Here is a 25,904-nt window from a genome sequence, read left to right on the forward strand (position 1 = left end):
CCCTGCCTCCCTCGGTCTCCATCCCCGCTCACACCACACCTGGCCCCCGGGCTGCTCCTGCTGTCCCAGTGCACTTGTTTTTAAGCAAGGAAGGAAAGAGAGCTCGAGAAGATCCCTCCCAAATCCCCGAGCAGACCCAGTGCTTGGCCCCTCAAACTGGGACCCCTTTGACTCGAATCAGAAGGCCGTGAGCTCAGCGGGAAGCAAAGAGAGAAGAAAAGGGACAGAGGTCCCAGGGGAACCCATTCCTGGCCCATCAAGTGGCAGGACGGCAAAGGGATTTTAGCAACACACAAGTGTGTTAGGATCCTGTGACCAGGCTCAGGCCATGGTGTAAGCTCAAAACAAACTAACAAAACCCAACCAATATAGCACCTCTCATGCTCTCAACGTTTTCCACGGGCTCTGAGGTCTGATTCAGAAGCTCTGTGCAATAGGACTGATAAGTGTGACTCACCCTGCTTGCCCATTCCTTCGTGGTGGGATTTTCAACAGGGAGTTGACCTCATCTGTACAGAGAAACACTCATCTGAGTCTCCTCTGGCTTCTTACGTGCCACCCGTGCCGGCCTGCTTTAGGATTTTCCTTCAGGCAATAAGATGGGTTTGCCCAAAGGAGCACAGTTCATTGCTGGGGCAAGTGAAAGGCAACAACCACCTTCCTGCTCACCTAAAACAAACGTACACCTGCAGACTAAGGTCTGCCACCCCCTGCCCCTCAGTGTGGTGTCAGCTCATCTCCCGTTCTCCCGAATCCCAAATCTTCCCCATACTTAAGCTCCTCAGCATGGGCTAACACCACCTGGAGCACTGACCCTTGGGAAACCAAGCCCAGGGCTGAGCAGCTCTGCGAGCCACAGAGAACCCAACTAACCCCCTCGCTGTGTTTGTCTTGCTCTCTGGAAAGCACCTGGAGAAAATTTTACCTCCTCGGAGCAGGACACATCCTTCTCTCAAAACCCCCTTTGTAAATGTGGGAGCACAGCATTGCCCCAGCCACTGAAGTCAAAATCCTCTCCAGCAGGCTCCACAGAGCCTCCTCAGGTGGGTACCCCTGAAATTTCCTTGTCGTTCCCTACCCCCAGTTCACCCCCACTCCACACGTCCACATCAGGGGAAGCAAGACCCATCTTCCCTGTCGCTCTTCCCCACACACAGACACGCATACACAAGTCAAGAACCACATCCCCAGGGCTCACTGCCCATTTCTTAAGGGCTACGTTTCCCCATGAATCTCAAAGCATATGAGCGTTACTCTCCTCACCCCACCGCCCTTCCCGGAGCACAAGATGGGCGTTACATCACGTACCTCTGCCCAGCCCCTGGGGATCACAAAGCAAAAGTCCCCATCTGACGCAGGGCGGGTGCTGCAGTCACCAAGGCAGAGCTTTGTGGTGGGGCTCCGAGGTGCATGGTCACCAGCAGGAGACAAAGTCAGTGTCAGAGCCACCACCGTTTCGGGGGGGCTGGGGTGCTTTTCTCCCCTCGCAGCCAATAAAAGGGCTGTGAGAGGCACATCTTCCCCTGCAGGAAGCGGGGCGGTCACGTCTCTCGCTGGCAGGCTCCTCTCGCGAAGCGGTGGAGATGGCAGTAAGCCTCGCCGGCAGCTTCGCCACGCTTTGCTGTTTAGCGCTCTGGGGCTTCACCGAGACTTCTGATGGTAAGAGCCGAAAATCATTTCTTTTTTCCTTGTGCTTCAGGTCCTGTGACCGCAGCTCTCCTCTAACCGCTGCCCGTGCTGGCTCGGGGTTCAGACTTCAGCTGAAACTTTGACTGCTTAAAAGGCTTTCCCTCCCTTTAGCAAGCCATGCTACCCAGGAACATCACCTAAGGATATCAAAGTCAACTTCCAGTTTCAGCTTATTTGTTGGTGTTTAAACTCTGCACGACCTCAATTATTAAATCTAAAGACTGTGGGTAACAATTTGGCTGCTAAGTACAGATGGGCACTTGAGTACTGACTTTAATGAAACGTTACTCCTTATCGTTTCTTTCTTTGCTGAGCAAGGAAACTCTTTTGATTGCAGCTGGCCTTAAATCTTTGGGACGGCAGCGGCAGACAGGAGTGTTTTCTCTCTGAAGGTTTTAGCTCTCCTACAGCGTTGCTTTGGTTCTTATACACGAAAAGCACTAACATGCTCAGGGATGGCGTTTGGTTAGCCAACAGCATTTTGTTTCGGCTGTGGTTTCCTTTGGGGGTTGCAGAAGCATGCAGGAACTCTGTTGCGTCTTAAATATAAAGATAAAAAACAGCCTTGCTCCTAGTAATGAGGAGGAGGTTTTGAAAGCACCCCCATTAAGGAAAAAAAAAAAAAAAGATCTGCAAAAACGTCCCCATTTTCTTCCCTGCAGGCTGGGAGAGAGCATCCACAGGACTGCTCTCTCGTACCGCAGGAATAGGACGCCCAGGTTACTCCTTAATGAGGAAAGCACAAGATAGATCCTTCAACACATTTGGCTCACCTCTGCAAGAACAGCCCTCTCTTGCTCAACAGCAGGCAGTTGCCTGTAAACTCAGAGCAAGAAAGCCATCTACCTTCCTAACGCCCAGCAGAAGCTGGAGGCAGGCCAGACCCCCACACACACCCCAACACCTCTCCTCCCATGTTCAAACCCAGAAGCAAAGACAAGATATAGAGATACAAATGCTGTGACCCTAAGCATCTCCACGCAGAGCGGTAAGAGTCATTGTTCCCAGCCTGAGACCACATCCTCTGTGAAATTTAACACACAGTGCTTCTCCTCCCACCCAGGCTAGGACTTACAAGTGTGGGCTGGGGCGTGTTTTAACACCACTGGTACACATAGAGCCTCTGAAAAACTGGGCCACTCTACTTTGCTCCAGAAGCAGAGCCATCACCTTATAGACACTCAGCTCCTTAAGGCACAAGGACTGGCCCTCAAGGACCAAACCCATGGAAAAGCTATCAGAAAAGGTTGCAATGAGGAATATCAGAACTACAGGTGCCTCACACATTTTGTAAAGACAGTGGTGAAAACTACTCCAAACAGCAAAAGTTGCGTTGTTTCAGACCGTTGTGTGCACCACGGAGTGACCCACCTTGAACCAGAATCAAAGCGCGTCAAGAAAAATAAATCCTAGCCATGAGGAATCTGGGTCACCAGCATAAAACAGGAGGTCTTTCCTGCTGATGCTGATGCAGGAAAGAGCACTGCATCCCTGAGGAAGAGGAAAGCTGGCCATATGGGCAAAGCCCAAATCAAGGTCCTGCTCTGTCCCAGACTTCCTCTCTGTCTTAGGATAGGTCCCGTATGGCCCCCTCTGGAACTGCCTGTGGGTCCCACCACCTTAGCCCTAAGGCAGTGTCCCTGTTCAGGGCAAAAGGACAAAGAGATGCTTTGAACCCATGAGCTGAGCAGTGGATATGATGTCCTGCCCGAGAAATACGTTCAGTACTAGGCCGCAAGGTCACGAATCTCTGTGACTTTTGAATCCCACCCTTGCTGCAGTGGGAGAACATCATCCCACAGAGAAAGGCCTCAGGAACTACAGGCGGTTTCAAGGCTGGTAGGTGAAAAATACACTGCAATGTTGCCCAGCACTGGCTGCACACCCAGTCCCAACGCAGATCAGAGACATGAGACTGTAAAGCTTGTCACCCCCACGCCAGAGACATGTCACCTGCAGAACATCCACTCCTCTCTGAGCCGCAAGGCCTGCGTCTCTTGGCTCCCACCTGCAAGAAAAATGGGATCATTACGACAGCCAGGGTATAGGACAGGAAGAGATGTGAATTTGGACATCCTGAGGTTGAGAGGGAACACGGAGCTGAGTCTCTCCTTCGCAGACCAGTGCTTTAACTACTGAGCAACGTTACCAGGGCGTGCAGTCAGCAGCACTGCAGAGTAGGGTGTGATCAGGTAATTAGGATGTACACGTGCAACCTTAAGGCTGAATCCTTCCAGGCTCCTCTGTTAATAGTAGCACGTAACGCTCCATTTTGTTGTTGGTTTTTGTTTGTTTGTGTTTTAAATAGACTCTGGGTCACCACGTTGGCTCTCTTTTCTACTTTGGAGCAAGATAAGCTAATTATTTTTCTTAGTAGAAACTAGCTTAAATGCACAGGGTGTTCTGTGGCTCAGCAGAGAGCTCTTAGTGAGATCTAACTGTGAAAAAAAAAAAGCTGGAGGTGCTAAAAAAAACTTTGCTTTTGCAGAAAATGAGTACAAACTTTGGGTTCAAGTTCACATGCACGTGTGAATGCAGGCTTGCCGCCCACACACAACCCCAAGGGTCACCTCTCGACTGGCAGGCCTTGGCATCACCAGCAGCACGAGAACTTGTGCAGGCTTGGGATTTCTGCCTCTTGTATTTCAGGAAAGGGGGGGTGGAGGCAAGGGTGAAGTGGGCGAGGTATGGGCATCAAGTGTGAGCTTCGGGATTCTTCTGAATTATTGAAAGGACAACTGGAGATGCAGGGAAAATAGCTGCACACCTAAGAACACAGAATAATAAAGGCTGTGTGGAAAGATGTGCTCATGGCTGAACAAACCCCAACCTCTCATGGTTTTAGCCACTCCGTATGTTTCATGATCATGTTTTGTGTTGTTCCAGGTACCTACCTACCACCACCTCATTCAACCACGAAACCTGGCTTCCCTGTGCCTATGGACACTGACAATCCTGGCGTTCGCAAGGCAGCTCGCTTTGGGGTTTACCAATACAACAACAGTTCCAACGACCTCTTTCTGTTTAAAGAGTGGCAAATAAACAAAGCCATGGTGCAGGTAAGAAGACACACTTCTGGTGGTCCTCCAAACCACTCACCAGCTGACCCTGCTACAGAGCACCCAGGACATAGGAGTGCTAGATCCTCCTCAGGGCTGCTATGCATGCCCAAAGATAAACAGCACATGTCCCTCTATCCCATTTAACTACTCCACGGGAGGTGTTTCCACCATTTATGTTATGTAATTTAACATAAAACACTTCCACCCACACCGCCACACACAATTCACAGAGGTAGCACTTGATCCCTCGCCAATAGCTTCTTTCAGCATCCCTTTCCCCTGCCTTACTTTAAAGGAGGAAACTGCTTTCTCTAGATTGTCAGAGGGCTGAAATACATGCTCCACGTGGAAATCGGCCGCACGGTGTGTGAGAAGAGGGAGCACTCCAGCCTGGACAGCTGTCACTTCCAGAGGAAGAAAAAATTGCAACAGGTAGGTAGCCACTTCCATGGGGGTACCCAGTAACTGGGGTGGATCTTTGGTCAGCTCTCACTGTGTAGTCACTTCACACCAGCTCTGCCACGTCCCCACGGAGGTACAAGCTTTCCCTGTGTGGAGCCAGCTAGTGAGGCAGGTTTATCCGTATAAGCAGCACAGTACCTCCTGCGTCCAGGGCCAGCTCCGGTCTGAAAGGAGTTGAAGCAGACACGGCCGTTTAGCCTGTATTCCTGGATAGCAGAACCTGCTAAATACAGAGATTTCCTGGTAGGAGAAAAATCTTTCCAGGGCTTTTCCCAGGAAGATATGGTTATTTGGCAAACAGCACTTTTCCCACGATGGGGAACACTAAAAGATGCTCTTCTCTCCTGCCCCAACATAGCCCACAATGCTGAGAGCAAGCAGCAGCCAGCTGAACTTTGTCACCCATTTCTCTTTTATCTGCAGATGCTGAAATGCTATTTTGAGGTCTGGATAGTGCCTTGGTTACAGAAAGCACACGTCCCTGTTGCTCTCTGCCATTGACCCACCTTTTCCCATGAGAATGTGATTTGCAGGGGATCTACCATTGTGAGTTTTTCCTTGTCTGGACTTCCGAGGCCAAAACTGAAGTGGGGAACAGCTGTACAGAATCAACACAGAACTTTTCTCTCAAAGCACACGGTTGGTTGTTTCTACCTGTCCCTGAGGAAGATGCTCAAAATCTGAGTAATGAAGAAAAGACTTGCCTTGACCAAATTTATTGCTATCCAGTTGTGTATCTCTTTTTCTGAAACTAAACCACAGATGAGAACATGTTGTCATTCATTCACTAGAGAGCATTTCACCCTCTTTGACTGAGATTTCCAAGCAGTGTGAACAGACCCAGGATGCTCTGTTGGACTTGCGTTGTTGTATGATGAGTCTTCATGCAGCTATGATATAAACAAGCCTCAACCACAGCACACAGAACTTTGACACTGTGGAAATCTCTACAATAGGACAGTATGCCTGGGGATACACACACACGAGCGTTAAAGGGTCTCCAGAGCCAGAGAACAGTTTAGATATATCTATCAGGAATGCATGAGGTAGAGCTGTTCTTTCCTCAAGTCAAGAATATGGATGAGACTGTCCTAAGACACATCCACAGCTCAAAAACGGTACAGCCTAAGTACTGTTTCTACATTAATCAAAAGCTAATCTGCTACGAAAGGGCATCATTGCAAATGCTAAGACAAATAAACACAATCATTTCCAAAGCATATTTTTGCTGAGGTTAAACAACGTAGTTTCATTCACGTTAATATTCAGTATTTAATTTCTGTTTGTCTACAGCTTATATTGAATTTTAGCAGAATGATGGGTTTGCCTATGTGGGCACCTTCCTCTCTTTAAGCTTTCACTCTTCATGCAGATTATTGCTCACACAGGACTAAGGCCCTTATTTCATAGGATCACAGAATCATTAAGGTTAGAAAAGCCCTCCAAGATCATCTGGCCCAACCACCCCCCTACCACCACTATCACTCACTAAACCATGTCCCCAAGCACCACATCCAGCCTTTCCTTGAACACCCCCAGGGACGGTGACTCCTCCACCTCCCTGGGCAACCCGTTCAATGCCTGACTGCTCTTTCTGAGGAGAAATTTGGAAGGATTTGGGTAACTGCTACCTTAGAACAGCAACAAAGCCTTGGCCTACATTCATTCATACATTTATAAATGAGCAGGGCCCTGACCTAAGCTATAAACATCCCTTTCTTTCCACAAATACACCCTTGTTTCTCACAGCTGTTGCTTTTCTGCAGCTCTATTGCACCTCCTATTAGCAGGGGCACCCCCACTTTCAGCCTTTTTAACGATCATTTGGTCAAGAACAGCCCCTGATGGGCTCCAGGCCAAGGTCCAAGGACCCTGAAGCCAGACGGGCTGTTCACAGCACAGCTGAGGCTGCTCTGCTCATGGTAGTAGTGCCACAGCAAGCCTTTGCAGGCAGGTCACTTGACAGTCGACTCAGAGTCAATTCCCCATTTGTTAAAAAACAAGAGTTAAAGCCAGACGCATCTGGCATCACGCAGGTTGACAAACACAACGTGCCCGTGCTGCTGTCCTGAGGAAAATGCAGCAAGATTGTTCAGACATTTCTATCCAAACAGGCTAGCTTGGAAGCAAAGAGAGCTACATGTTTTACACAAAACTATTGGCAGCACTTCCTGCAGCACAGATGAGTTCTTTGCAACCCAGTCAGCAGGAAAGCAGGCAAGCACCTTCTGAGAAAGACAGATCTGCTGCTGCTGTAAATATAAGCCTAAGTGTTTACTGTAACATTACAATAAGCAAGGCACACTGGAATAGCAGCATATGTCATCTCCAGGTAGATAACAGTTAGCATGACCAAAGGAAGGAGCAGGGCTAAAGTCAGCTGAGCTCTTAGTCCACCTCCAAGCACCTTAAGCACCTCGCTAGGGAAGGAATTCAGCAATTAAACAGTCTCCCATCAGGCAGACACAACCAGCTGCAGTTCTTTTAGGTCAGTGCTAAGCACCGCTGAGTCACAATGGCGTCCAGCAGTCAAGCTGACATCTCTGCCCAAGATGCAGTTTTGCTAGAATTTACACCAAGGTTAACTGTTTACCAGTTAATACTGAGAGTTGATACCTTTGCAGAGGCTCTGACATCTATTCCTGCCAACAAAGACGATTACATAAAAATAAATACATCCAATAAAAATGTAGAGCCTAAGGAGAGAAGGAAGAGTTGTTCCTGCCAGCCCCAGATGCCAGAGAAAAAGGAACAATCCCAGTAGCAGCATTAAGAGCTCCTGGGAAAACCAAAGCTGGTAGTTCAGAGGAATCTGTTCATATAGGAGCATTACAAGCAAGCTGAAGGAGCAGTTTCCTTTGGTTTCAGACGGTGCTCCCAGCATGCTGGAAGCACAAGTGCTTGGCGCATTACAAATTTTCTGAGCTCGTCTCCTTGTGAGGATGCTTAGCCTCTTCTGGACTGGTGTTCCCTAACAGCTCTGCCACAGGGAGGGATGGGCTGCAGGCTGAGGAGCCCTTTGTGCACCCAAACCAAGCCAGCCTACGTTTCTCTGGAGCTTCGCAGTGCCTAGTGATCTGCACTGTGATCTGAGCGGGTCAGTCTAAACTCCCCATTTTTGTTCAAAAGCTTTGCTATGCAGCTGTTTCCCCCCACACTCCTACTTATTGATTACATAGGAAACAGCCTGCCAGCTACCAAAATAAATGAACTCTGGCTGACATACCACTTCGCAGTCTCTTCACATCAGCAGCTCCACATTTTGGACACGGCAGGCCTTTATATATCACTTGTCTGTCAAGTTGTGAAATCAGGTACACCCAGAACCTGTCGGCAGCTGGGGTGTCATGCATGGAGTTACACAGAACCAAGACGAGGTTTAACAAGCAGTGCCTCTATATGGAGACATGACTTTCTGCTGGCTGGGAGGAAACCACTTGCATTTAGGTCACTATGACAACTTACTGCTAAATTTTTCAGTCCGTACCTCAAATGAAGAAGCAAAATGAGCTACAGTCAGTCCCGTGTGGTTATTCTTTTCTAGCACCAGCTTTTTTCTAAGCAAACTAGATGAGAAAGTCCACGTGTCAGCATCACAAGATCTCTGTTGTGACCACTGTCCAGACAGACCCAGAAGTTTAGGAGACACCATCCCACCTGCAAAGGCCACTGCTGCAAAGCAGACTCAGCTTTAAAGGAAGCGGATTTGGGCCATGGCCTTCCAATCAATTTTATCAGCTGTTTGCACTGAAATACCAACCTCTGCAGAAGTGTCATGGGTATTATGTATACATGCACCATCTCCCAGCAGCTCTACTGTATGCTTGCTCCAGAACAGGGACAGGGCAGTTAGCTGGGGAATAACATCTGAAATAGCTTCAGCAAAATTTCCTGACATTTTTGCCCTGCAGAAACATCCGTTCCGCCAACAAAGCAAAAACACAGTGATACAAAACGTATCTTTAAAATATACATCTTTCAGGAGACTGGGCACTGTTTTTCAGTTCTATATCCCAAAGTTTTGGAGAAGCTTGGGTAAAACACAGAGAGTAACCTCAGAACCCTCTCGGAGTTGTGCAGAGAGGGTTTCTGCCCTTCTTAGGAAACCACAGAGCCTTTCTCCTGACACCCAAAACAATCTTGTCCTGACAAGATCTTTGAACACTGCTGCAAATGCTCCCGCTTCTAGAGAAGTGCCAGCCCCAGAGCTGCAAAGGTGTCATGTTCCTGCACTGGCATCGTGAAGCAAGAGAAGGCAGAGCTGTCTTTTTTCCAAGCCTCACTTCCAGCTTTCCCTGTTGCTCACGGCAGATGTGTCAGGAGCCACCCGAAACCATAACATGCCACTGACTCACACATCAGTGGAAGCGGAATGAGCCTGTAAAAGCAGGCTTCTCATTAGCACCAAAAGGAGTTCATGCCAGTGTTACACAGGCACGTTAATGCTTTTGCATTACTCTGGGACGGTTGCATTTGAGGAACTAGCAGCAATTACAAGCATCTGAGCTTCCACGAAAACGCTGTTCTTAAGAACCATTCATGGTGAGGCAATGAAAGAGCTGTGTGCCAACCAACCTGTTTCACATGAGCTCTGCAGCTACAGACCATCCCACTTCTGCTTACCCCGGATGGACTGCCAGCACACAGCACCAGGAACGGGAGCCAACGCCACCTGAGCTCAGGAAAGGCACTCCTTTGAGCCTCTGCAGACTTTGGGTCTCTTTGGACTGGAGCTATGCAGCCCCTGTGTTCAGATACACACCAGAAGAGCCTTTAGAAGCACAATGACACCTCTAGCTGGTACTGCAATTCCACCCAGGTGCCTGCTGATACTGCAGCCATCCTCAATAAGTGGCCTCCTTTCAATTTTAGTGGCCATGGAAGCACTGGCAGTCTTGGGCCAGGAACCTCTCTTATCAGGAAGAGTCAAGCATACCAGCTCTTTCCTAGACACGGTGCCTTACATGCCACGCTTCAGATTGAGCTCGAACTCCCAGGGCCAAGCACAGTGCTGAAAAACCTTGCAGAAAAGTTTTAGTTCATTATCAAAACACAGGAGACAGCCACATCACCTCTCTGAAGAAAAGGTTAACTCATATTTACGTCCATAACATTTCATTTTAGCTGAGGCTTTAAACTTCTTGTGACAAACAAAATACCATCAGCCTGTCTAAATGGCACACCACCACATAGTTTGTTGCTCAGTTGTACAGCCTATCACCGCTTTACATTCAGTGCTTTACAAACTTGAATGGTATTTCTGCTTTTGTACAAAGGGAACAGCAGACCAGACTTGTACCCCATGAACTTTCCCTATTTACAGGAGCTGGGCAGACAGGTTTTATGCAATCTGAAAAATTAAATTGAGGAGAGCTCCACTCATACCTTCTGTCCAAAGGCTAAACTTCTAGACAAACTCATTTGGACTGCAGCTCTTCAGCTACTTTCCAACCAAGCACAGACAAAACCAGCAATTTCTGTTGCCAGGGGGACACAACAAGAGGCAGGGCAAAACAACAGACACTACAAAGACTTCTATGGGGATGAATTCCTGCTTGCCTCTGAAGCCCAATGCCAGAGCTCACCTCCTGCCCACAGGTCAGTGCAGGGCCTGCCTTTCATCCACCTGCAGTTATTTCTAAAGCAGCAGTGGCTGGAGGCCCACTCTGCCCAGCTGGAGAGGTCCAGCCAGCAAAAAACCTGTACCACCAACCAGCAAGGAGAGGAAGGAACTGAACTTCCCTGAGATGCAGTGGCCAACACGGATCCCAAGTGCTCAAGGCAATCTTAAAAGGGAATCGGTTGCACAAAAGCTATTACGTGTGGCATGTCTAAACAACCAAGGTCCATTTCCCTACAAAAGACAGCACAAGTTATTCAGTTAGATACTTTTGCAAGCACTAGAGCTAACTTTGCAAAAACAGATAAAGCCGTGCTTGCCTCAAGGCCACCAAAGAACTAACCTGAAACAAGCCCCGCAGCGACCTTGCTCTTGCACCCCTGATTTAAAAGCTCTCACCAAGTTCAATCCTCATGTCCCATGAGACAGAAAAATAGCTACAAGGGCTGGCAGAACAACGCTAGCCAGTTGCTCCTTAAACAGCCTGCCTTTTTTCCAGGAAGAGATGTTGCAAGAGTGTCCCATTCGCAGCCCTTCTTCAGCGTTCCCATAGCACGAGTCCATCAGGCAGGTCACGCTTCTCAGCCTTTCACTTGCCACAGAATCACTCAATTCTCTTTCCACAAGTAATTAAGAAAGGGCTCAGCCAGACCAAAGGCCAGAGCCTGCAGCAGCTCATCTGCCAGGCTTCTTTTTCCTCTTACTGAGCTTCCTCCCAAATCCAGTAGCCACTGGAATAAGCAAAAGTGCTGGTGAGCGTGACCAGCCCCTAGCCCGTATGGGAGCAAGTCACCCTGATCCAGCACCCATTTGCTACCTGCCACAGGGCTGCTGCAGTCTGTAGTAACACAGCACGAAGTGACAGAGCTCTGACAGAAAGCAATCACCTTCTGTGCCTGTCTCTGTTACGGGAGGGATATGCGAATGGAAGCCAGTGAAAGCAGATGACACGTTAAACATCGTCTTCCCTTTCTCTGGTGCTTTTCTTTATACATCAAGCAAATCTTGGTTATTTCCTTTTCAAAGGTGAGAAAACGGAGCAACAGAGTTAGTCTATGTTTGACTATCACCCAGTGGCAGAAAGAGAACAAGCAGTAATCTTCAGTCCCGGAACAGGAATCAATACACTAAAATCACACAGCTGCTAAAGTAACACCATTAAGTTCCTATATAAGGTGGGGAAAAAAATATTAATGAAAGTGTAAACTGAACAGCATTTCCTTTGCAGTGCTTGTAAGAAAATAATTTCTTGGATTCACCAGACTATCTGTCAATGCAGGAAGTACATAATATCCTCTGGAAATGCCAGGACGCATCCATGAGCTACTACCTCATTTCAAGATTTTCCTCCAAAGCCTTCCTCACCCACTATTATTAGATTTTGCAGGGGACATTTCAGTCCATATCCACCCTCAGATAAGGACCTTCACCAAAACCTTCCCCTCTTCTCCATAAAAAGCATGCTGAAGAGGATTCCCTTCCCTCCCATGCCCCTCAGAAATGGCCACCTACATGATGAACAGGACACTTACCGGACCTGATAAACATGGAGGTAATACTCTAAGTGACCCACTTTAAACCCACTGGAACTAGTCTTTAATAACATTGAAAACGCAACTTTCATTCATCACCCAATTACAATGCTATAAAAAAAAAAAAAAACAAAAAACACAGGAATCCACAGATAATGATCAAATTAGATTCTTCATGTTGATTAACTGTTTACTGCAATTTCTGATGTTGATTACACAGGCTAGAACTGAAGAAACCTGAATGGTATAACTACATTTCTAGGCACGTCCTGGATGTTGCTGTCTCTACCACAGCACCATGGGATGACATTAGAACATGCACCGTAATCAATCCTGAACAGTTGGCTTTAAAACAAACACATGCAAGACCCCCTCTTCAACCCAAATCATACACGATTAAATTCCATACATCATAAATCCTTCCAGCATAAGGAAGTTGCATTAAGGGCGACAGATGATGTCTTTTTAAGAAAACTCCAAACAGGGTTGGGTTTGTAAAAGCAATCAATTTTGTGTGAGCATATAACCATACGAAGATGCCCCACCGTACATTAATATGCATGCCAACTCCAAAGCAAGAGCAGTCAAACCATGAAGAGGACAGATACAGCAAGCCGTACATTTTCCTACGGCAGCAGAACAGTGCTACTGCACACACTAACAGCCTGTCTTCATTTTTCCTCCTTGGTCACACTGTTTAAAACACATGCTTCCTTCGTACCTCTAGAGCATTACAGGACAGTGGCACTTTATCATATATGGACGGTTAAACGTGCTGAAGATTAAGCCTGCAAATAAATGGAGACTGGAAGGAGCCCAGGTAGAGATATCCGTCGTGTTCATGTACATCGCTAACATAAGCTGCTGTCATTCCAGTAGGATCGTGAAAGCTTCTTTTGTAGGACCCTGTCTCACTAAGTTCAACAACAAGGCTATGCTTGGGCAAAAACTTGGCCACAGTTTCCTGACTCAGCAACTATAAAGAAAAGAAAAAAAAGAAAGTTAACAGAAGATTTTGTTGTACATAATTAGAAGTCAGACACCTACACAGTTAAAGACCATCCCACACCCCTTCAAGAAAGCAGCTAAGAACAAAAGCACCCATTTTGAGTAAACTCTATTACGTAGGCTTAACACATTAACATCTGAGGAGAAAAATAAGTCAACTTTAAAGGAATAACCAGCAGAAATATACACTGATACTAAGCTGACTGAATGTCCTCACAGGAAGCAGCAGCTTGTTCTGGTGCAGCTGACATCATGCACTGCTCTCTGTAGCATTACTCTGTTAAGAATCCTGCACTGCACCAGGAAAAAACAGCAGGTTTTACAGAGACAGCACAGCACAGATAAGAATTCATTTTGGATGGAAGTGCCATTTGAGCCAAGTGCTGCCTGTTGATTTGGTGGTTTGTGGTTTGTTTTTTTTTTGAGAAGTACTTTCAAGTCTTTGTATTGTGTAAAGAGAACCATTCCATTTCTTTAGCGTCGGATGTCCTTCACAGAATACATTATTTTTGCTATTCCTTATCTCAAATGGTTGTGTGACATAACAGGCGCATCGAGTCAGAACAAAGTGTCACCTAGCAGCATATGTAACACACACTGTCTTCTCGGATGCCTAGGGCAGTCATTAGAACAGACGAGATTTCCCAAATGCTCTCCAAACACCTGGCAATAAGTAGCTTAGACACTTCAGGTATAAAGGTGGAGTCTTTATATATCCAAATACAGATCCTGTTTTGCTGCATGACTAGGGCAGAGAATCCCCCTTTCTCTTCTGAGATCAAGGTGGATGGCAACTTAGAGATGTGTACCTCCTACTCAGAGAGGTAAATGTTAGTTTACAGACTGCTCTACCTGGAGACAACCACAACAGTTTAAATCACAACACTAATATATATATTTAAAATCTTCCTAAGAAGAGGAAGAATCAAGACAAACAAGTATTTATCACTTCCATGCCTATACTAAAAGTGATTTTTTTTCTTACCTTAAATATCATCCTTTTAATCCACGGTTTTTCAGACAAAAAATCGAACACAGAAAATCCAGGATTGGGACGGACAGCTGGCATAGCTACCCAATATCCTCCGGAGCTGCTTAATCTGATATTATCTGGAAGACCAGGCATGTTCTCAACAAACATATCTGCTCCACCTTTCATCAACCCAGACACATAATATCTGAAAGTTATAAATACTAAGATTAGGAAATCTTAACTCAAGCAGTCCAATTAATAAATACAAGTCTAAAAAGGAATTCACTTAAAAATAACTTTAACATTTCCTTAGTTTAGCACAGGGAAATAAAACACAGACATGTTCTCCCTCAGAAAAAAGTCAGCTTACTCCACCGTGCTCAAGGAGCCCAGGATTATGCAGTGCAGTGTTTCCAGTGTAAGTAAAAAAAAATAAGTATTGAGGAAAGTCTTCTTTGCCATTGATAACTAGCCATGGACAGAGTGTAGGAGGTTTCTGGGTCATTCAGCTCAGTCATTTTATCTTTAAATAGAGAGTATCAATAGTTACAATGAAGTCCCACTCACCTCCTGATTCTAGCCATGGTTGTCTCCTGCACCAGGACAAAGTCTTCTGCAGGAGAGAGCTGGACTCCGTTGGGAAACCTCAGTCCCACCATTAAGACTTTCACTTCTTTTGTTACTGTGTCATATTCAAGGAGGCTAAAAAGAAAGCATTATACATGTTTGTGAGTGAAAATATATTTACTCATCTTGCTTTCGTTCTCCACATATTTTACCTCCCGCTCGCATGCGCTTCACATACGTTAAAGAGGAAGAACAGTCAGGAAACGCTTGCTTATGAACACAGAAGAAACATTAATGTCAATGACAAGTAGCCTATTCACAAAAGAAATAGGTAGAACATAATGCTAACACCTTCCCTTTTAAAAGTGATGTTCCATTCCAGTCCTCTAAAAGGAAGGAAAGGAATCTCAATTTACTTTGCTGCAGGTCTCATCAGCACCATCCACAGATTCTTCAGCCCTCTCCTGGGCAGTGCAGTGCTTGCACAAGTAGTTCATAGAAATAAAAACTTGGAGACCAAGGAAGCAGCCAAGCCCATTCCTACTGGTGAGTTTAAATTAAGTTAAAGGCCACACGGAAGGGATACTTGCCGCCCATCATCTGTGCCTTCCATAATCAAGAATAAGTAGTCCCGTCTCTGCCATTTGCTACTGGAGTCGGTGAAGTAGATTTTCCTGCCATCCCGGGTCACTGTGAGGTCATTCACAAATGACAGCTTCTGACCTTCAATCGGCGTTTTGGTTGACACAAGCATTTTTGTTTCACCTGGTTAAAAAAAAAAACAGACATGTAAGACCAGTTTTTATATGTCCTACCTTGGAAATGAGTTAAATATTAATAGAAATTTAGCAAGCATAGCACATTTTTTTTCCATTCTTGCCCCTGTTCAGTAAGAAGGTTTTGTGTTGTAATGGAACAACTCAACACAATGTAAATGACAAGGAGAAAATACTACTCAGAAAAGCTGAAACAGCAGATGTTTCCTGTTGATATGCGCCAGACTTCTCGTGTTTGTGAAGCTCATGTTAAACCAAATGCAAATTCAGGTCCCAGACTTGTAAAAGAATTCAGGCAAGCCAATCACTACTCTCTCTCTTTTCCCATCAATCTACAGGAACAAAGAGGAGTACTTTTTATACACTAAAACATTAGCAAGTTCATTAAACTGCTCTGCCACAGTTGGCACATCACCAGATAAATTATGATGATCAAACCTCTAAAAATTGACCAAAATCTATTAGAGTCATCTTTGGGCATGGGTGTTTGTTTTTTTGTTTGTTTGTTTTTGACATGACAGAGCTAATATGGTAGCTGTCTACCATCTGAAGGTGAGACCTTGATTATGCTCTCCCAAAGCCCCCCAGTCTAAGCCCTTCCAATGCATCTGACTTGGCATTTGGAAAGCCTCCCCCTCCCCACCCAGAGCCAATGTGGAGATGTAAACTGTCAAAAAAAGTCAACCCTGTGAGAAAGCAAACCATAGTTTTTTGATAACACAGCTCCTGAAACAGAGACCTGGCTCAGGGACATGCAATGAAGGGCACAAAGCAGTAGTGCCTTTCTCAGCAGGAGCAAGCAGCTTGATCTTCAGCCACACAAACTACATCTTTCTTCACCACCTGCAGATTGGGGTTACAGAGAAGAGCTTTTCACTAACACAGAGTAAAATTAAGGCAGAAATGAGTACACCAAACATGGCAAATACCTTATGTAACAGCAGATTATTTTTTTACGTTTAAGAAAACTAAAGCAACTGCACAGAGGTTATGAATCCTGAGGTACCCATGTTGACAGTCAAAAGCACAGATCACCAGAAGGTAAGCAACTGGTAACACTGGTCTAGACAGATACCGAGAGAAACTGATTGCTACAGGAAAATAAATGTCATGTTCTTGCATGGCATGTTTCACACAGACAGCTCCAAACCACTCTAAAGAAAAGTCAGCTGCTGTTAAGCCTAGTGTCTGGTAAAACTCCAAATGAAGACCAGATTTGTCAGTGAAAGAGAACTGCTGAGCAGAAGAGTCATACCTGTGCCAGGATTAATTTCATAGAGCCCATAATAAGCATCTGCCACAAAAAGGGTGTTATTTGGTCCCACTCTGATGCCAAGTGGTCGTCCACAAGTTGGCTCATCTTCACGGGTTCCTTAGGAAACAATTTTTAAATGGTTTTCCAAACACAAATAAATACAAGGCATTCAGGCTATCTACATTAGGTTCAACTATAGGTTAACAAGACCGTGGCCTGTACCATACATATATTCATTAAAGAAATGATTCTTACTTGCCTAGGTGCGAGTGAAACAGATATTCCCATGTTTTGATCAGTCTAGAGATAATCCTATCATTTCTCAGCCTACTAAGCAGCTAACAGCTGCCCCAAGCATTGCTTGGGGCCCCAGAAGCTCAAAGTCCAGCTCTGTAACAGCTGGCAGCAGACTTTGGTTTCTTTTGGCCCCAAGGCTGTCAACAGGCCTTCCTACTTGTTGGGCAGCCAAAACGGTGCTTCCAGATCCATCCAGAGCCTTATCTTGTGAACAGCCACATAAAATACCTAAAATGCTAAGTATGTTGATGAGAGCCACAGAAGGACAGCAACAATTCCACCACAGCCTCTGCCTAACCAGTGACCAGCATAGGGCTGCAGACACTCAAGTTATTAATAAACACTAATAAAGAAGCCGCTACCAGCTGTTCTCACTCACGTGCAGAAAACTCATTAAGTGAAGCAAGTAAGTGGTTTGGAGAAAGGTGTGGAATTCAACAAGAAGTAACTGCAGACACAGCCCCCACCCTGTGCTTACAAACAGAAGAAGGGAAATTGGTACAATAAAATGCAAGGCAAAATTCTAGAGAATGAAGGTGACATTTATTACAAAATCTCCAGATAAGTTGATTTTATCCACTCTCATTATCTCAGAGTTCACTCACTCACACTTGTCTAGGAGTCCTCAGTTTATTTGGGTGGCCCTTCACCTCAGAATCTTGCTGACTTCAGGTCCCATAAATGTTAGGCCAGGTTGCAGCCCATTTTTTTCTTGTTTGGGATACGTGCTATTTCTGGATGGACTAACAGGGACAGGAATGTTATCTGTGATGCACTGCAACCTCATCTTCTTCCTGGTGTTAAGATGCAGGATATTCTACTGACAGGTCATCCATGCCACAGTCTTACTAGAGTTCAGGCCTTTTAGCCATGACACAAAAAAAATCTCTACAGAAGACGACATGCACTTGCATGAGCAATCCAGACAGAACAACAAGTTAATCAACACAAGTCCTGATCCTGATTCTCAGATATTGTCACAGGAGCTGTCACTTACCACAAGGACCATGGCCAATTCTGGCTATTGTTTGTATAACTCCATCTTCAATTTTAAGAATCTTCCCATCAGCTGTCCCAGTAAATAGCACATCTGTAAAAACAACCTGTGTGATTAACTTGATCACAAATCCACAGTGGCAAACATCCTTCTATGGACAGAAATATTAGCACAAAGTAGAAATCATGTTTAAGATACTGTAAAGTTTTCCTCTTCAGTCAGGGAACAAGAGTAAATAGGGAAAGGGGAAAATGATGAAAGCAAATAAAAGCACTTGGTTAGATTTCTTCCTACTCAAAAAGAAGAGGAAGGATTCAAGCCTTAGGAGTTAGCAGATGGATATAAAGATTTTCACCCATAAATGGCCCCACTCCTCAGCTAAAAACCATCATAACCACTTAATGACTAGTCCTAGTCATCGAACTGATCCCTGCTAGCAGATTTCTACATCACCACAAAACATAATCAGGTACTGCTTCCATCTTATTTCTTTTCAAGGAGAGGCTGACTAGACAAAACTTCTAATTCTGACACAGTTCCCACAGGCTGCTGAGAACTACTGAAGGGGTTTAAACTGCCCATGCCCACATTGCATCTGTCCCGAAGAAGAATTACAAAAAACATAGCAACCTAACATCCACCCAAACCAAAAGCACTGCTAAATTGCTGTATTCATGCCAAGCCATGAGACAGATGCACTGAATACAGACAGCATGCAAACTTTTCCACACATCCAGATTAAGTGGCAAGTGACTATTGTATTGGGCTTTTCCATCTCTAATTTAAGTTTTGCTAATTATATTTCTCAAAGGGAATAAGACTTCAACTTTTATTCATACAAAATTTACTCCCAGTCAGGTTGTTCATTTCACTTACAGCTCAGTTGTCACAAGCAAGAAGGTTTCCTAAGCAGTTTCTGATGAGACTGACAAAACTAGGTAACAAAACTGTAACCTGAGGAAGGAACTTCAGAGAGCTTTCTTGCTGGGGAAAATACATATACAAATATTCTACTAATTCATTAGAAGATACAGCAAAAAGAAAATAAAAGATACACCTACTGAGCAGCTTTTGTCAGTGCTTACCACCAATACTGACGATGGATTCGGGTCCAACCAGCTGATTCTCCCATAAACGCTCAGCTTTCTGTAACTTGCTATTGGGCTCTAGAGCACCCGTCAGGAGGGGAGGTTCCTTCAAACTGCAAAAAACAGAACAGACCTCGTGACCCTTTGCACAAATCTGCAAACACACTTGAGCAACAAGTTGGATCGTTTTTTTCCTAGTTTACCAACTCCTGCAAACGTGACCTATGCTTCACATACAGCATATTTCAAAAGAGAAAATACAGCTGGCGAGCTGAAAAAAACAACTCTTGTTCATCAGGGATCAAAATTTTCTGGTTCTGCTGATGTGGAAAGAAAAGTTGAAGCCATGTATTCTTAAGACACATCTGGAAAACTACTTTAAGTCCAATAACACATTCCCAGTTCATCCTCTTTACACACAGGTGAAGGCTTCAGCTTTGCCACAACACAAGAGTTACTCTTTTCTTACTCAGCTGAATAAGTTGTTTGTACCACACTATTTTATTTATACATATTTATTTATATATCACATAAAATTATTTTTCCCAGAAAGATAGATGCAAGTTCCTAACCAAAACAGTTTTAGAACTTAAAGCCTGTCATTTTACAATACACAATAAAAACAAATAAAATGAATAAATAGTGAAAAAAGCGTTCCAGTACTTTAGGCACTCAACATGCGTGCTTTCATACCACATTGAAAGATGTATTCTGGTTCATAACTTGAATGCATTCCCATAGAGAAAGATCAGCTCAAAGGAGTAAGTTGTGCACAAAGGGAATTGAACTGAAACCTAAGAATAATAGAATAAGTTCAAGTCTTGAAAGCCCTTATTCACATAAATAGCCAGGTTCAAGTCAGACAGAGTTCTAATTAACTACGGAAATATGAAGAAAGCTAGGAGCAAGACGCATACACAGCTTCAACTCACTTACCAGGCTACAAAGCACTGTGCTCCAAAACCAGCTCTAATTGTGCTAATAAACACAAATATATTCCAGTGTTTTAGGTTCTTAAAAACACACACACAAAGCCACAGTCTCCATGAGTTAAGGATTTCAAGTCTTTACTAACGCTGCACACTTGCCCACGGTGGTAAGCTCATTAGGTGCTCATTCACAATAGCGTGCTAAAGCTCCCAGGGTCAAGCTTTGAAAGAATTTTTGATTTTTTAATGTAAATAACTCCCTATATGATCACAAGCAAATGCCTTCCACCTGTAGAAACTTTAAAAGACAAAGTTTGACTCCAAAACGTGCCCAGGTTCACAGGATCCAAGACATCTTCAGCACAAGCTACACTGCAACCATACTGTTCACGCGGTGAACGTAACTGACATTTGTAGAACCTCAGCAATTAGGGGGAAAAAGTCAGCTGAAACTGCAAACTGTAAAAGCTATGACAATTGAAGAGAACAGGCATACAATACAAATAATGCAAAAAGAGAGAAAAACACATACTTTATCTGTCTGGTTACAGACAGCAAAACTTCCTTTCAGTCTGTTTTACTGCGACAACAAAGCCAATTGAATTACTTGCTCCTGTCCACACTAGATTTGCAGCAAAATTGCCTGCACAGTGCTATCACAAATTGGTTTTCCATGCCTTCTTCCAAGCATCAGATGTTTCAGATGAAGATAACAGCTGCTCCAGATAAGGAACTCATTTGCTGGGAACTTTGGACAGTTACATTTTCAAGCAGAAAATCCTCCCCAGGATTGGTATTATCTAAGACAGACTCACGGAGAAAGAACTCTGAATAAATCAGAGTTGCAGAAATTTCACACGGAGTTTTGCAGATCTCATCTGCTTCCCATGCCCCCATCCCTCATTTTTTCCAGTGGCTTACCGGAATAACATCATCATTGGTGAACAGAATTTCTGTGTGTTCTTTCACTGAAGGGATTGCTTCAAACAGCATCTACTACAGCTGTTTCAAAGCACTTCATAAACATCACACAGAATTATCCTGTGGTGTACAGACCAAAATTGCTCCTTGCAGCGAAGCTAAACAGCTAATTAAGAACGTGAAGCAATACAAGCCAGTGATTTGGACAAGAAGAATAGCTGTAAAATAGACTCAAGCAAGATATGTAAGCATGCAGAATACTGTTATCCTGGACAAGAATTAGATGAGAACAATGTAATAAGAAAAGTTTTATAGACATATCCTGTTGGCTTTCGAAATTGTTTAGTTGCAATGTATTTCAGAGAATACTTTGTTAAACCCAACCACAGCAGAAAGCATTTCATTAAGATTTGCAATCAGGCAGCTTATGGCTAATAGCTTATTGGCAAGACTCGTAAGTACTATGAGCACATTAACAGTTTCTTTCAACTCTAGAGATATTTACAGTGTTGTTTTTCCTTTTCATTAAGGAATTATCGCATTGATCATAAATATTTAGCCGACTGAGCATTTTCACTTACTTCAACTGCCAGAAGCACTAAACAGCCTGACTACACCAGCAGTCAGTGTTGCACATGCAACTTCTCTCAACACAAGTTTCATCTTCTCATGTAGCTTACTCAATGTTACATTCCACATTTGACACAGACATTGATTCAGATGTTTCAGGGCAGAAATCACCCAGAAGCATTTGCTTTATGAGATCTGCATTTAAATATAACATCATCGTATGGTTCAGCTGGTACGAAGCACCGAATCAACCCAGTCAGGTTTCAGTTTCAGTTTCCATCTTGAGACGAACAGTCTTTCTTTGACAGAAACAGGTACAGCTCTGGTACAACTGTACAGGTTGGTCCCTAGTCAAAGTGCAGTTCTTTTCTCCCTGAAGACAGGAGCACATGTAAGTAACAACAAGCTCTGCTGACAGCTTGGACAGCAGGAAAAGCATTTTCTAGATTAACAATCAAAGTAATTCAGTAACTCTCCGATCAGTACTGCCACGCAACCACACAAGATGACTCAGAAACAGACTGGGTATGCGAAGCAAGCCATAACACTGGATAATACTGCAATCACTCCCCAGTTTCTTAATTCAGTTAGAATCACTTTACTCTGTGGACTCCTTTGTTCCAAAAAAGCAGAACACATACAAGTAGTATATCTCCTTCAAAACAAAGCAACAACCTACCTTATGGGCTGGGGGTCTATAGGACAATCCAGCAGAACAGTTGCTCCAAGCAGGGGCACAGTTAGAGATGCAGCCAAAGTCAAGAAGGTAACACGGAACACCTTGCTGCTGTAAGTACTGCCAAAAACAGACAAGAAATAAGATTAACATGCTAAGCTGTTTTAAGATCTAATATTAATATATATATATGTATATATATATTTAACAGCCTGTTTTCTTTACAAACAGAAGCGCAAATACTTTTGCTCAACCACCATCTCAAATACCATCAAAGGCCCACTTTGACTGGGTTAATATAAGAGAAAGGGTCATTTATCCAGCCTCAGCACAACAGCATAGTATGAGAGTAGTATCACATACAGGTTTCATGCAGGCTACAAGTTACAGCTGACTGAAAACCACTAATCTGTGATTTTTATTTACTTGAATTAAAGTTTTGACAGCAGTTTCTATCCCAGCACAAAGTTAAACTTATACCTTTCAGAATCTTTCAAATAATGGAAATTAGCTAGGTACAAGTTTTAGATGGAAAAGTTCAAGCAACTAATACAACAAAGATTAGAGGAGATTAAATGAATCCTTCCCTGACTTAGCAAAAACTGGTTCAAAACTTGACCCCAGCATGCAGAAGAAATTAAGCATCTTCCATTTGCTAACACACAACAAAACAGAAAAAAATGTTTTTTCACAGGAAATAAACATTTTGCTCTCATCAAGCTCAGAAGCCTCAATCAGGCATTTGCACAAAGCCACGGTCAATAAATCCCAGCCTTGAACTAGGAAAGCAGCTCCCACAAACTTAGCTACTCTCAAATATTCACTGGCACAGCCAGCCAGTCTCTTTGCAGTATGAAACAAATGAAGGCCAACAGTACCCAATTGCTCTGCATTAATCCTTGGACCATTTCCACTGTGCTGTCCTTCACCAGCCAATCATCCAGGCGGTACAAACCAGGTACTACTGCCCACAGCACAAATACCACAGCTGGAGAGCTAAAGGCATGTACATGCAGCACTGGTATCAGCCTCAAGGTAACCTTTGGGGTTACCTGCTGGGAGAGAAAGGACAGAGCTAGGCCCAGACCTAGGCTCTGATGAGGTGACCACTCCAAGGATGCACCGCCAGCAAACCCTGCTTGGGTCCTGCTCACAGACATGCTTAAAAATCAATTTTATTTCTCACATTCAAGAGCACAGCATCCCCTTTGTGCACTTCAGCAGCGTTACAGCAGTCAGCCTGTCTCCATCCAAGATGACGTGAGCAGATATGGAAACTGCTTCAAATAAGCTTTCTCATCCACACTGACTGACACCTCCATAATTCCCTAGCGCCAGGCTGACCTTGCAATGAGCCACCAGATTTCAGCGCTATCTGCTCTAACACTACGTGTCTCGGGGAAGCAGCATTCCAGTCTTTTTCCCTTCGGATTTGGAAAGGAGAGAGTAGAAGAGAGATGAGGGAGCCCCCAGGTTTACACAAAGACTTCAGCTGTCAGCCTTGTCCGTCCACTGTCCTTCAAAAGATGATGGCTCAATGCTGTAAGATTAAAAGTGCTGTCAGCAGTCACCTAAGCATCTTTGTGACAGCTGAGAACAGCTCATGCAACAGGAAGCTAATAAAGATGAATGGGAACTCATCTGCTAAAGCCAACTTAATTAAAGCTCCTGAAAGCATGATATAAGTAAAGGTCGTATTTCTGAACCTCACTAAAACTTGCAAGGAATTGACAATAAAGGAAAGAGGCAGGAAGAATGAGGTGACATGCAAACTCACACTCCAAGCCTGCAAACTGCAAGACCTACTTTAGATCCTGCTGAAACCACAAGAATTTAAAGAAAAGCAAACAAACAAAAGCAAACACTTGAGAAGTCAGATGCTCAGGATCACTGTAAAAGCAAACAAACAAAACATACCCAATACAGAACACAGACAACTGCATGTCAGGGACTGGTCCCTAAAAAGAAACACCAAAGTTAGTTTACTAACACTGATAAACAAAACGGAGATCCTTAGCTAATTTTGTCTCTGAAAATTAAACTCGCATGGACTCCAGCCACAAATCTCAAGGATACAACTTCCCAGAGCTCCGGGTATAATAACAGTAAGTCAGCTGGCACTGAGGACCAAAGAGGAGAAGCTGTTGCACCAGCTCTTGCAGACAGCAGGCTGGCAAGAAGGCACCAGAGATCACCACAGCCAGCAAGCCTGGGCCGCCTCATCCTCTTGAGGAACTGCTGGGGTGATGGATACTCTGGATCGCCGCTGGAGTCCTAGGAATACAACTGATTTGAGAAAAGTCAGCAAGAGAGGGTGAAGCCAGAAAGACCTGCTGATTGACGCTGGTGGCTTCCTTCAGGAACAGGGTCTGTGCGTGCAGGTCACCACACAGCCAAAAGCGCCTCCCTCGCCCTGACGGCCCCGAAGGGCAGAGAGGAGAACCTGCGAGGTGCTCAAACAGGAGGAGACACGGTGAGCCAAAGCAGTGCTAGTCACCACGCAGGTCACTCAGCGGGGCCCAAACCCTGCTTTCTTATTGCAGCTACTGCCCGAGGTTACAGCGAAGCCAACTTTGTATAAAAATTCCTACGCAGAAAACTACGAGCGGAACTTTGAACCTCGCCACAAAGCAAACGAAGTGTTTACAAGGGTATTGCACCTGAAACACGCACAGGCTCGCAGGCTACTCTTTAAACCGCTGCCTCCTCCTGCAGCCGTTCCCAAACCCCAGCCAACCAGTTACACAATGCTCGAACACCCCCGCAAACATCTGCACGAGCCGCAGTGGGGTAACCGGTATTGCTTCACTAGCCGAACGCAAACTGCATTTAAACCAGCCCAGCGGAGAGGAAGTGAAAAAAAGCTAAAAAGCCAGGAAAAAAAAAAAAAAAAAAAAAAAAAACAAAAAGCAGGCACCCCCTAAGCCATTACTTGCCAGGAAACCCAGCCCTGCCCAAGCCCCTCCGAGGAGCCCGGGGGAGCCAGGGGCCGGGTCCCCGAGGGACCTGGGCTCAGGTGGGCTGGGGGCGGCCGCTTCCACCCCCGGAGGCCGCGCACCTGGGCCTCGGCTCTCGGCCGGATTTTTCCCCGGTCCCCGCCCGGCCCCACCTGCCCTCCTTGGCCTCCTGCGCCGGGCTGTCCTCGGTGATGACCTGCGGGCGGAGCGGCCGGCGCTGCCGCAGCCCCTCGGCCGCATTCATCCTCCCCGGCCCCGGCCCCGGCCCCGGCCCGCCCCCGGGCCCGCCCAGCCGGCGCCTGCGTTCTCGGTCGCCCCGGGGCCGCTGTCTGGTCGCCACCCCGGGGTCTCCGGGAGCCTCCCGGCGAAGCCCCGGGCTCCCTCCCAAGCGAGGCTGGGTCCCGGCTCAGCGCATCCCCGTGGGCCTCCAGCGGGGAGCCCCCCAGCGCCCGAGGGTGCCCCGTTATCCACCAGGGGGCACTGCGTAACCGAGCAGGAGGGATACGAGAGGGGAAGTGCTCCCCA

General features: G+C 45.3%; 2 protein-coding genes and 1 long non-coding RNA gene across 8 annotated transcripts in view; 1 reads left to right on the plus strand and 2 right to left on the minus strand.

Annotated features, from left to right (window-relative positions):
* The window catches only part of LOC310896370, a 25,271-nt gene extending 23,824 nt beyond the window's left edge, over window positions 1–1,447 (minus strand). For 4 of the 5 annotated variants that reach the window (XR_014581437.1, XR_014581438.1, XR_014581439.1 and 1 more), the window contains exons 1-2: window positions 1,309–1,447; window positions 458–509 (exon numbers count right to left, since the gene is read on the minus strand). This is a non-coding gene — a long non-coding RNA (uncharacterized lncRNA). The remainder of the gene's footprint in view (window positions 1–457; window positions 510–1,308) is intronic. The other variant, XR_014581441.1, reaches the window with a different exon arrangement.
* On the plus strand, window positions 1,411–13,302 carry CST7 (cystatin F). The gene is made up of 4 exons (XM_083828565.1): window positions 1,411–1,659; window positions 4,576–4,748; window positions 5,067–5,183; window positions 5,637–13,302. Exons 1-4 carry the CDS (start codon window positions 1,584–1,586, stop codon window positions 5,712–5,714), a joined length of 444 nt encoding a protein of 147 aa, XP_083684691.1. The 5' UTR covers window positions 1,411–1,583; the 3' UTR covers window positions 5,715–13,302.
* APMAP (adipocyte plasma membrane associated protein) lies at window positions 12,519–25,768 on the minus strand. 2 transcript variants are annotated; one of them, XM_083828564.1, is made up of 10 exons: window positions 25,532–25,659; window positions 24,340–24,380; window positions 22,426–22,542; window positions 19,324–19,439; window positions 18,239–18,331; window positions 16,945–17,061; window positions 15,504–15,678; window positions 14,914–15,048; window positions 14,359–14,551; window positions 12,519–13,341 (listed from the first exon to the last, which is right to left on the minus strand). In XM_083828564.1, the coding sequence occupies exons 2-10, from the start codon at window positions 24,363–24,365 to the stop codon at window positions 13,132–13,134; spliced, it is 1,182 nt and encodes a 393-aa protein (XP_083684690.1). In that variant the 5' UTR covers window positions 24,366–24,380; window positions 25,532–25,659; the 3' UTR covers window positions 12,519–13,131. The 2 variants fall into 2 exon arrangements, with proteins under 2 accessions (XP_083684690.1, XP_083684689.1); XM_083828563.1 differs by lacking the exon at window positions 24,340–24,380 and having other exon boundaries at window positions 25,532–25,768.
* Window positions 25,769–25,904: the final 136 nt, after the last annotated feature.

This window comes from Anser anser (assembly GCF_964211835.1).
Source record: "Anser anser genome assembly, chromosome: 3".
Lineage (NCBI taxonomy): Eukaryota > Metazoa > Chordata > Aves > Anseriformes > Anatidae > Anser > Anser anser.

Bases quoted from the DNA above. Each gene is read 5' to 3' on its own strand.
- APMAP (XM_083828563.1), bottom strand. From the start codon at position 25,623: ATGAATGCGGCCGAGGGGCTGCGGCAGCGCCGGCCGCTCCGCCCGCAG. The intron at 15,679-16,944 runs GTATGACTCTTC...TTTTTTAACCAG, and splicing joins TGAAATTAATCCTGGCACAG to GTGAAACAAAAATGCTTGTG. The intron at 13,342-14,358 runs GTAAGAAAAAAA...TTTTCTTTATAG, and splicing joins TTAAAAGGATGATATTTAAG to TTGCTGAGTCAGGAAACTGT.
- CST7 (XM_083828565.1), top strand. From the start codon at position 1,584: ATGGCAGTAAGCCTCGCCGGCAGCTTCGCCACGCTTTGCTGTTTAGCG. The intron at 1,660-4,575 runs GTAAGAGCCGAA...GTGTTGTTCCAG, and splicing joins CTTCACCGAGACTTCTGATG to GTACCTACCTACCACCACCT. The intron at 4,749-5,066 runs GTAAGAAGACAC...TGCTTTCTCTAG, and splicing joins TAAACAAAGCCATGGTGCAG to ATTGTCAGAGGGCTGAAATA.